Source organism: Hypanus sabinus, chromosome 6 (genome assembly GCF_030144855.1).
Source record: "Hypanus sabinus isolate sHypSab1 chromosome 6, sHypSab1.hap1, whole genome shotgun sequence".
Lineage (NCBI taxonomy): Eukaryota > Metazoa > Chordata > Chondrichthyes > Myliobatiformes > Dasyatidae > Hypanus > Hypanus sabinus.
This window is the reverse complement of record NC_082711.1, coordinates 144570505-144582744: the sequence shown is the minus strand read 5'-3', so window position 1 is coordinate 144582744 and position 12240 is coordinate 144570505. Positions and strand designations below refer to the sequence as shown.

Genomic DNA, 12240 nt, shown 5'->3' with positions numbered 1-12240 from the left:
ATGAACATGTTCTTTGAGCACATTGCATTGATTTATTTTTGATTCAGACATATACAACCTTTCCTTGAAGGTTTTCCCACTCAAGTATGATTTTTCATGTTTTTGTTTTAATTTTGTTTTTTCAAATGAAGAAGTATGCATGGGCTGTCATAAGTCACAATATCCTCATAAGTGAATACGGAAGTCTAGGTTCAAGAATTTCACTTCTAGCTGTAGTTTTTCCTACTTTCAGCTCGCAGATTGTCCAGTGTTTGAACAGAATAAGTTAGAACATAGAACACAGAACAGTACAGCGCAGAAACGTGCCCTTCAGTGCTCAATGTTATGCTGAGCCAAATAAATTAATAATCAAATGGCTGTCTGGGCTACCCTTACACCTACACAATGTCTAGATCCCTCTATTTTCTTCACATTCTTATGCCTGTCTAAACATCTCTTAAAGGGCCCTAACATACCTCTGTCACCACATTCCAGGCACCCACCACTCTGTATAAAAACCTTACCTCTCACATATCCTCCTTTAAAATTACCTTAACTCAGGGGAAAAGATTCTGTCTGTCTACTCTCTCTATGCCTCTGTGCTTCTCATAATCTTATAAATCTCAATGAGATCTCCCCTCAGTTTCCTCCGCTCCAGAGAAAAGAACGTCTCGTTATATAGCACATTCCCACTAATCCAGGCAACATCCTCAACATCCTTCCTATAATGGGGTGACCAGAAATGTATGCAATACTCCAAATGCAGCCTAATTAGAGTTTAAAGAAGCTGCAACATTTGACCTTTGAACTCAATGTCTGGACTAATAAAGGCAAGCCTACCCTATGCCTTCTCTGCCACCCTATCAACCTGCATAGCTACTTCCCATCCTATCATATTTACTACTTTCCTCCTGTCTGTTTTTACTGGCCCTGACATCTACCTTCCTCTCCATCCCTCCACTTTCTGATCTGGTGCCCTGATTACCAACCCTTTGCCAAATGAGTTTAAACCCTCCAGACCAGCACTAGCAAACTTCCTAGCCAAGATATTGGTTCCTCTCCAGTTTAGATGCAACTTGTCCGTCTTGTACAGGTTACCCTGCCCCAAAATTGCTTCCAATGATCCAAGAACCTGAAACCCTGCCACCTGCACCGGTTCCTGAACCACACGTTCATCTTATTGCTGCTCTGACTAGCACGTTGCATCAGGAGTAATCCAGAGACTACCTGCTAACTTGGAGGTCCTGCTATTCAGCCACTTTCTTAACTCCCTCTACTCTCTTCACAGGACCTCTTCCCCCTTTCTACCTACTCTATGTCATTAATGCCAATGTGCACCACAACCTCCGGCTGCTCACCTTCTCCCTTGAGAGTGTTCCGCAGCTGTTCCAAGGCATCCTGAACCCTAGCACCTGGGAGGCAACATGCCATCCTGGCACTGTTTTAAATATTTCAACAAACATGTTGTGGATGGTTCATTTGTTGGAAGATAAATCTGGTTCATCTAAGAAAGGAAGTGCAACCTTTGGACCCCACATGGAGTCATAAAATCTCGGAATGCTGGGCTTTCTGAAAGTAAAGCTTCAAGTTAGTATTTTAATTGATTCATGCCAAAAATCACCTCCATCTGCATGAGGGCATTTTATTTTACCCAAATTTACTGTCACATTCATGTCTATTCTGAATAAAACTCTCTCTGAATTTCATGCTGGAAAACTTAAACCTATGTTAAGCCTGGCTGAAAAGTCATGCTGCTTTGTTGGTTCAGACCAGGATAAATAACTCACTCCCTAACTTCTCAAGGAGTTTCTGTCGTATGTAAAATTGAAAGGAATTATATTTGAATTCTCACTACTTGTGTGTAACTCCAATAATCTTCGTGATGCTGGATGTCATTCAGAACATTCAGTCCATTCTCTAAACATTCCTGACCATCAGCGTAGCCACAAGGTTAGCAAGCTCATGGTCCCCCTCCATCCAATACACCAACATGACTGGATTGAAATTTTGAAGCTCCCGATTTGTGTCTATAAAGGTTAAAGAACGTGGTTTTCCACCACCTTCTCAAGAGCAACCAGAGATGATTGACCTTACCAACAATTATTCCATCCACAACTAGCTACTTCCCAAATACAATTAAGTCACTTCCCATGCTACTATCCTTCTGTTGTACAGTAATCTAAATTTAAATTAATATTCACAAATGCTTTGAATATAGCATAAGTAACTTTACTGCACAAGCTGCTCATTTCCCTCTTCATTGGCATCTGCAGGAGAGCCTACAGGTTCCATCTGGTCCTTATCAGTCACCTCGGAGCCAGCAAAGCCTCCCTCAATACCTAGGAACAGTCTAAGAATGTGGCCCAGTTATAGAACAAGAAGGGAGTGAAATTGAAAGCTTGTAACTTGAGATTATACTTTGATCCTCATGATGAAATATTGGTGTTCACAGATTAACTAGACACAAAGAAACTAGAATCACTTTCAATTGTACAGTATTGTGCAAACATCTTAGGCAAATATATATAGTTAGGGTGCCTAAGACGTTTGCACAGTACTGCATTTGTCAACGTGGAGCAGAGAATGAGCTTGTAAATCTGGTGGGAGCAAAAGATATTGGTTATGGTGAGGGTGGCATGCTATGGGACAGGTGGCGGAGAAGGCGAGCTAGGGATGGGGGGGGGTGGCGTGGTTGCTGACACTCCCTGCTCTGAGACACCAGGCAAGGCTATTTGATTTCATACAATTGGCTTATTGATCATTACAGAATGTCCCTCCGGTGCTTCCCACTTCTTCCCCTTAACCATATAACAATCACAGCACGGAAACAGGCCAACTCGGCCCTTCTAGTCCGTGCTGAACGCTTACTCTCACCTAGTCCTACTGGCCCCGCACTCAGCCCATAACCCTCCATTCCCATTCCCTTCCCCTTTTCCCAACCGTGATTCCTCCTGTCCCCTTCCCACTTTTAGTCCGCAACAGAGACCCATATCAGAATCAGGTTTATCACAAATGTCATGAAATTTGTTTTTTGCTGCTACAGCAGTAGTACAGTGCAATATATAAAATTACTGCAGTACTGTGCAAAAGACTTGGGCACTATGTAAATACATATATATAAATATGTATATAATAAGTGCCTAAGTTCTGTACATCATGGAAAATTCTGCAGTTCTTGTGAAAAAATCTGCTTTCTTGATTCCTTCTGAGTTTCTTGCTATCTGGCAAAACAAAATGAAATACACTCGATTCTCTTTGACATCCCTTCTGCTGCATTTGAGGATGGTTGCTTCTTTCTTTGGCTTAAAAGGATCCTCATGAATATCAGCTGGTGGATCTATTGTCGAGACAGCCTTCGCAAATCTCTGCCTTTTCTGCAGTTAGAATGTGCACAGGAAAGTGGCGGATTCAGTGAAGATGTGATTTAATGAAAGGCAGACATTTCACAGACTGTGGTACAAATCGGAATTTCTCGCTGACCATTCTGTGTAGATACAGCCTCAAGCAGAGAGCTCTGTCATTCCCCCTCTTCTAACTATTTGCTTTGATCTGTATGTCCCTGTTCAATCTCCGAATAATGCATTAGCTCGGAAAGAATGCACCTGAGTCCACATCAGCAGGGATTCAGCTGATTTATGTGGATGCTGTGAAATTGTCAAAGCCTGCCGGTACCTATCCCTGGCCCACAGCATCTTGCAGGGTTTAGCATCTTTAAGATCTTAAAAAGTACCAACATTTTTTAGAATTGTCACAACAGGCAATAAAAAATCAATTAATGACAAACCTGGATGATCTATTTAAATAAATATCATAGCAAAAAAAAATCAATTGATGCTAATAGATAAGCCAAGGGATAGAACAATTGCCATTTATGCAGAGTTTGACAAGGAGCAGTGATTTGGCTGTAGTTCCTGATGGAACAGCAGTAAAAGTCCAGGAAGTGCTGTAGCTGTTTGAGGGAGCACGGTCAGGGCTGTTCAACAACAGCACGCTCTTTCTCTGGCTATGCTTTGGGATAAAAGGGTGTAACCCAGGAAGGAAATAACTGGGCTATGGAACTGGTATTTTTTTTTTCTAACTTGCAGTACAGATGGTTTTCAAGGAGATGCTGAAGAACTCTCGGAAGTGACGGATATCGTCTTGGGGGGGCCCTTGAAGAAGTTGGGGATGTTATCAAGATAGACAAACACATACCTGTGTAGAATGTCTCAGAGGATCTCGTTGATGGAGCCTTGTAAAACGGGTGGGAAGTTTGAAAGGCATCATCAAGTATTTGTAGGGGCCAGTGGGTGTTACGAACTCTGTCCTTCACTCATCCCCTGGCAGAGGCAAATCAGGTTGTACTCACTCTGTAGATCCAGCTTGGAGAAGATCTGGGCCCTGGGGAGCATTTTGAATGCACTATCGATCAAGGAGAGAGGGTAGCAATTCTTGATGGTAATTTTATTGTGTCCATGATAGTCAATGCAGAGACAAAGACCCCTGTTATTCTTTTAGGAAAAGGTAGAATACTGCACTACCCAGGGATCGGGATAATTGAATGAAGTCATGTTGTAATGAGTGACTACATTGCTGAATCATAACTCAGGAGGGGAGAGGGAGAACAGGTGACCTCAGTGAAGAGTGGTACCCAGGAGGAGGTTCTGTGAGCCGGTAGGTTCCGTTTTACTGAAGGTGATGGCTAAGTTGTGATATTTTTGTGGGAGTTTGGTAACGTTGAGAGTTTTCAGAGTTATGGGGTGTGGTCAGCTGAGGTAGCAGGCGGGTGGTCTCCCAGCTCAGCAGTGATCCAGGTGACCAGCTGAAGTGAGGGTCGTGAGTGGAGAGGTAGGGGTAACGCATGATGAGAGGAGAGCTGGGTGAGTCGATAAGGAGGAATCGAAGGGACTCGTGGTGCTATCTGGTTCTCATGTGCACAAGCCAGGTGCACACACTGACTGTAGCAAACCCTAAGGGACATCTGTCAATGGCCATGATGCAGAAGCAGTGAGGGAGGTAGGGAGTCCAAGTTGCACAAGTTGGTCCAAAATGTTGCCTGCTGCACCAGAGAGTCTTCTAAGTGTGTAGTGCTGGCGCAGTGTGGAGGAGAAAGTGAGTTGGGCTATGGTGCTGGAATGAGTGGCTGGGTGGAGCTTATCGGGTAGAAGACCCCTCGTCTCTACCTGAGGGTGCCGTTGTCCCGGATGCCGCGGGCATTTAATATGTTGGTGATCAGCAGATCTGCAGTAGGCGCACAAGTTGCTTCCTCACCGACAATCATGCTCTTGGGAGGTGGGGGGAGGGAGTTCTAGGGAGCTCTCCTGAACTGGCTCTGGGAACAGAACTGTGGTTCTGGCTAATGATATGAAAGGTCATTTCATAAGACAATTGTCATTTTGGAGGGCCAGAAGGATGAAGCTTTCAAGATCGGTGAGCATCTCCCAGCACTTAGACAGCACGTCTTTCAAATGCTGCAAGAGGCCGTGATGGTAATGGGCCAGCATTGCTTCCTCATTTCAGCCTCACTCCACCGCAAGGGTCTTGATTAAAACAGCGTAATCCAATACTGAGCATGGCACAGGTAAAGTATCGAATCTGCTGCCCCCTGCCACTTCCCAGAGGATTGAAAACCCAGCATATCTCAGCATTGAATTCCTCATATTCGTTCCAGATAGTGGTTTTACTGTCCCAGTTAGCGGAGGCCCAGGTCAGAGCTCTCCAGTCAAGTGAGAAATGACAAAGGTGATCTTGGCTCAGTCCATAACTTAGAGAGATGGCCGGAGTTCAAAATGTAAGACACACTGGGACAGAAAATTGTGACACCACGTTGGGGATCCATCAAAGCATTCAGTCACTATAATCCAGGGCTCCAAGGGAGAAGGTTGATTGGCACGGTGTTGCTGTATGGAGACCGAGAGTTGATTGAGAATGGCCAATGGATCCCTGCTACTTCGTGATCATGTGTTCATGTCAAAGGACAATTTTCCTTAGGCGAACAAACTCTGCTGGGTCAATCGCTGGTTCACTCATCCTTTCAGTCTGTCAAGAAACGTAGAGGAGGCTTGACCCAAGCACAGAGCAGTGGAGAGATTCAGCACTCAGCAATAACTTTAATAATAAACTGCAGAATAAACACCCATGAGAGAACCAGAAAACAAGGAAGAACAGATACTAAACACAACTGGCAACAAGGCACCCAAAGGCTAGGAGCAACTGGTTGAGGTTGGCTGGTTCAATGGGTGAACAAGAACTGTGGATGAGAGCTGGGTTTAAATAGGCTGCAGGTGATGAGTTGGAAATGCATGACAGGCAATTCCTGTTAGCTGGATAGAGACTGGGAAGTGCTTGCTTATACCGGCCTGACATTGATAGTTTCAATGCATATTGATTTTCTATTATTACTATAACAGACTTATATCTTTCAATTATAAATTTAAAACCTTACAGTATCAGCAAATAATTATTATGATTTTGAATAAGCTATCTCCAAGTTAAAGAAGCTTCAGAATTAAGTATAATAATTACATGTTGCAAACATTTTTTCCTTAATGAGATGATTTGATAATTGTTTTAAACATTATATTATATTAATAACCAAAATAAACAGTAACTAGTTATGAAAAAAATCATAAGTTTTAATAAATAGGGATTGAACATCTATTAAAAATTAACAGTTGTTGGAGATCAGTTTCTAAAATAATGAATTTAGATGTAGATAATCTGCTTCAGAACATAGAATAAATTAATACCATTTAATCTATTTCATTTACTAATGCTCTCGTGCTTAACTCACCCTTTGAGATAGACGTCCTATAGCAGGGATCTTTTTTTTTAATTACTATGAAATATTTTATATCTGTGTGAACAGTCAGATTGTTTTTCATGTTACTCTTAAATTAAAGTTGGCATCTCTAAAGAAACATCTATAGTTCCTTGCCATATGGAAGAATTATAGAGAATAATTGTTTGACCATGTTGTTATTAATATCTGTATTACTTGTTGCCAAACAACATTGGTCAAAATACCTAATTTAAATTTTTTTCCCAAAGAATTAAATAGATATATTGAAGCATATGTTCCTATGATTGTATTGTAGGTGCTGGCCTGGGAGTCCAGCCTGGTGGTGGCCTGGGAGTCCAGCCTGGTGGTGGCCTTGGTGTCCAGCCTGGTGGTGGCCTTGGTGTCCAGCCTGGTGGAGGCCTGGGTGTCCAGCCTGGTGGAGGCCTGGGTATCCAGCCCGGTGGTGCAATCGGAGTTAAACCCGGAGGTGGAGTGGGCGTGCAACCTGGCCTTGGATTGGGTAATGTCCTGTCATGAGAAAGGCAGCTTTTTTCTCCCATTAGATGTTCAGTAATCCATCATGTTTGATTCTTCAAACTAAAGGGAAAATAATTGATAGCTGAAATTTTGAAGGATATGGCCAAGGTTGAATTATATTTCATATGTACATTAAAATTCATTCTATGATGTCTCAAATGAAAAGTCAGCCACCTCTGTTTGTGATAGTGTGGGATATTCCTGTCTGTTAAAATAGGCCAAAGAGGCAACCAGAAAAATCTTAGAAATCAATATTGGTAGTATTGATTTTAAAGTCAAAGTAAATATTACTATCAAAGTACTTGTATGTCACCACATACAACCCGGAGATTCATTTTCTCAGGAGTATTTAAATCAAATACAAAGAAACAGAATAGAATAATGAAAAAACGCACATAACAAAGATGGACAAACAACCAATGTGTAAAAAACAACAAGCTCTGCAAATACAAGAAGAGAAAAAAGAACAAAGGAACAATAGTAAATAAGTAAGCAATAAATATAGTAGAGTCATTGAAAGCGAGTCCATAAATTGTGGAATCAGTTTGGTAGGGAAACTATTTCCCTATTTCCTTGTTACTATTATCATCTCCTATTATTGCATCATGTTCTCTTTCTTGAGCAATGAGAAGTGCTACGTTGTACTTCTGAGAAAAGTCAAAAATTTCATTACATCAGGAGAAAGCATTTTCTCCACTGGACTCAGAATGGAAAGCATCTAAAAAATATATATTTTGCAAAACAGACGGCTAAGTTAACTTTTTCAGCAGCTAGATGTGGGCTCCATTTCAGTCAAAATGGCACCGAGCTGCAGCCTCCGTTGACATCGTGGCTCAGACTTAGTTGTCCTTTAGGTCCATAGGGATAGTTTTAGGGACAGAGAGGGGATTTAGGGGTCACATTATGATTTAGGAGCAGGGACGTGGGGAGCTATGGGTCAGGCTGGGGTCTAGGTCTGTGCTCTGCATTCCATATTCTGCAGCTGGCAACAACAGGGACATGGGATGATCCTGGACAGATGTCAGGCCAGTGTGGGCTCAGGATGAAAACCAGCGAGGCTAAGTGCTCCTGCACCATATCCCCCACAAGTCAGTGAGGACCCTAAAGGATCACCAGCTCGGAGGTCTGGGCAGTCAGGATGCACGGGGGCTGGTGTTCCCCGAGGTACACAAGTCAGTAAGTCTGGAATTTGAGGCCTGGAGTCCGGAGTCCAAGATCCAGTTGTCTGGTGTTCAAGGTTTAGAATTGGGGGTTCCATCATCAGCGAGTCCTGGGGTCAATACCAATGATCAAAGCCTGAAGGTCGATTGGAACTACGGAAGTCGAGGGCCGATGGCCGAAGCCCTGGGTCCGCAGGGAAGTTGGAGACCTGATGTCTGCGAGCCCTTTGGAAGCTGGAGGCCTGGAGGCAGCCTTTTCTCAGGTTGACAGACTGTCTGTCTGTGTGAGTGGGCGGTACGTGGATGGGAGGGAGGGTAGAGGTCTGCTTTACAGCTTTTGTTGTGTTGCTGTTTTTCTGCTGAACATTGTGGGCATGCTAAGTTGGCGTTCAAATGTGTGGCAACACTTGCGGTCTGCTCCCAGCACAGCCTAATGTTGTGTTCGCTGTTAACGCAAATGACATATTGTTGTGCATGCTTCAATGTACATGTGATAAATAACTGAATCTGAACGTTCAGAAGAGAATTTATACCTTGTGATCAATTATCCTATTGTCACACAACTACCTTGTATGTTTTCATTTGTGAAACGTGCCATTCCCTGTGATTTCTCCTCCTTAAAACAGAGCAAGACTCATTGAATTGATGGATTTGCATTGCTCCTTAGCTCCAATGTGGATTATGGCATAAGCAATTCTAGAGATTTTACTGTTCTGTGTCTTGCTGCTCATCACCAAAATCTTTGGTAGAGCAGGAGGAACTTTTTACCTTCAGCATAATACCTGCTTTTTAATGACACATTATAGATTTCCCACCATAATCTTCACTCCTACTCTTTGCCACAAGATTACTCATAGAAACAGACCCTCACCTTCTATCCAGTAGAACTCATCCTTGACAGGAACATATGATGCTCCCCAACACCATCAACTAACTGTTTAAAAGAAATTGTTAGCATTAATTGTGATTTATACCCCACCAAGTAAATGTTTTCATCATTTTATTTCAATTTAAAGAAATATAAGCCTAGAAATAAAATTAAGTAACCCTACTTATTTCACCAATAGTTTTAAGGTGTGAAATGCAGTAACAACATTTTGCCAGTTGTTTAATATTGCTGTCAACCAATCAGGCTTGAATTGCACTTGTATGTCCTTTACAGTGTTAAGTGCCAGATGTACATCAAATGAGATCTTTCAGGACTGTTGTTACCACAGCAATTAATCCACATTGTTTTGGATGTAACAAATAGAAACCTTCTTTTTATTACATTGTGGAGGACTGGTAACTTGCCAAGTTAAATTGCACCCCTAAATTTTGTCTTTCAGATTCTGTATTGATTTCTCTCTCTCTCTCTTCCCACCAATTGTCAATTAGCCTTTGATCCTCATCAACATAGACTCACCGATGCCCAGTTTTTTTTTAATTGTTCCCTCCGGTGAAGGATCCAGTCCACCACCCAGTCTCCCCAACACTATCACATATCCTGATCTCCAGCTTTGAACATACCTCCAACTCAAAACCACTGTCAGATTTCTTCCCAGAACCTTGGTCCCAAGCAGCATACTTCCTTTGGAAAATTGCAATACCCATTCAGCAGTATCCAGGGCTTCGATAATTTTTTGACAGTAGGTTCTGAAAACACAGTGACTTACAACATAGAGAAAACTAATAAATATGTGTTTGCAGATGACACCTAAATAGATCAACTGGGAAAGTGAGCAAGGTAACAACAGAATACAACTCAAGACAAGTGCTGCATTTTCAGAAGCTAAACCAGGGCAGGAGATGCACTTTGTATGGTAGTGAGTGTTATTGAAGAGAGTGACATTAGGATACAAGCATGTAGTTTCCTGAAAGTAGCCACAAAGATTGACTGGCTGATGAAGGAGTCATGGCATGCTTACCATCATCAGTAACTTGTAGTTGGGGATGTCATGTTAGAATTAATAAAACAATAGTCAGACCACTCCTGGAGTATTGTCTGCAGCTTTGGTCGCCACGCTACAGGAAAAATGTGACTAGATGAGAGAGGATGTGGAATAGTGATGTTGCCTGGGCTGAAGAACAGGTGTCATAAGAGAATATTGGATAAGGAGAGTTTTTTCCCTGGAGCAATGAGGCTGAGGGATGACATGATATGGTTGATATCCAGTGTCCATTACTCATGGTAGGGGTGTCCAAGACTAGGTTTAACATGGGTGGGAAGAGAGGATCTGAGAGTTAATATTTTTGCACAGAGAGTGGTTAGTATCTGAAATGTTGGAGGTGTTGGAGGCAGGATTAGGTACATTGAAGAGGCATCTGGACAAGAATAAGAAACGAGTGGGCACAGAGGTATATGGAATTAACAGGGGATTAATATTGGTAGGCATAGATAGTTGGCATTTATGTGGTGGGATGAAGGATCAATTTCTATGCCATATAACTCAATGACTCTGAACTGGCAGCATAAAATGATGCTGTTTTGACCAATAAACTGAGGAACAGTAGTGTGCCAGATTGTGTTTGACCCACCTCTGACTTTTTCTCCTCACTCTCACAAACCCCTTCTCTGTGGCCCTGCAGGTCCTTTAAGGCAATGCAATGAGAAATGACTGGGCATCAAGCAATGAATATGGAGGCCATGTAGCCTACCACCTTATCACCTTGACTGCATTTTTGGGCAACTGATTCTCAGTGGAAACAATTAAAAGTGATAGAAAATAAATTCAATATCATAAATTAATTCATTTTTTTAAAAGTTTACAAACATTTAATTGGTAAGTTAATTAAAATGTTAATATTTGTAGAAATGAAAAGAAAGAAATCTTTTCCATATAGAATGACAACACTTTTTAAATGGGTGAGGTGGTATCACATACATCAGTCATTGCTGGTGTAAAGCTGATGGGACAAATACAAGGTGTACAAGTTGCACCAGAGCCTGACTGCCCGTATATTCTGTATTTATAACTATGTGGGATCAGGAAAAGTGCCAAACTTATGAAATTGATATAAAGAGACAGCATGAATGCTTGATGGTTCATTGAAAAGTATCAGGGAGGCTTAAGATTATTATAGATGTAAACACGATTGATTAGATTTATGATATGTTCATCAGCTATTAGTTTGCAGTGCCCATTACTTTCAAAGAATGGGCATATGAGAGTATGATTAAATTATTGCTATATACAATATCTTAAAATGTTGCTGTGGTAAATATGCAACCAAAATAATACCAATGTATCAATTTTCCTACCATCCCCTTGCATGTATGATAAAAATCAACAAGGCCTGTGGGTCTGCAGAGAAAATCTTAGTGTTACTGTCACTGCTAAATTCACGTAAACCATCCAAATGCAGTAATTCAGCATAGATAGCCCCAACAATTTTTGATTATTTGTTTTGGAGGTCATGTTTTAGATGAATCTATTTTTCTCAAAAGTACAGTTTATATGGACAGTATAAATATAATTCAAAGTTTAACCATTCACTTGGAGAGTGTTTCAAATAGCTTTACAGGGCATTTGATTGGATTTATACTGCGTCTTCGTTCAAACATCAAATTGTCTTAAAACTGCCAATATAATTTTAAAATTGCTGTCATTTGTAACTATCTTTCAAAAAATGAGCAATTTAAATAGATTTTGCTTATTGTCTAACCCAAGCAATAGTTTGGGATAAAAATAATAATAATAATTGGCACTATATTCATCATTTACTTCAAGAGTACATTCTGGAGCAGTGTACAAAATTAGAGAGATTTCTTAATTCACGGATCATATTTCTTTTATTCCACTGGGCAAGGGTTTGTTCATGAAA

The 12240-nt window shown here is 41.3% G+C and overlaps 1 protein-coding gene across 1 annotated transcript in view; it reads left to right on the top strand.

Annotated features, from left to right (window-relative positions):
* elna (elastin a) overlaps positions 1 to 12240 on the top strand; it is a 230028-nt gene that overhangs the window by 197383 nt on the left and 20405 nt on the right. Inside the window, exon 43 of the mRNA XM_059973126.1 lies at positions 7056 to 7259. Coding sequence (XP_059829109.1) covers positions 7056 to 7259 — 204 coding nt within the window. The remainder of the gene's footprint in view (positions 1 to 7055; positions 7260 to 12240) is intronic.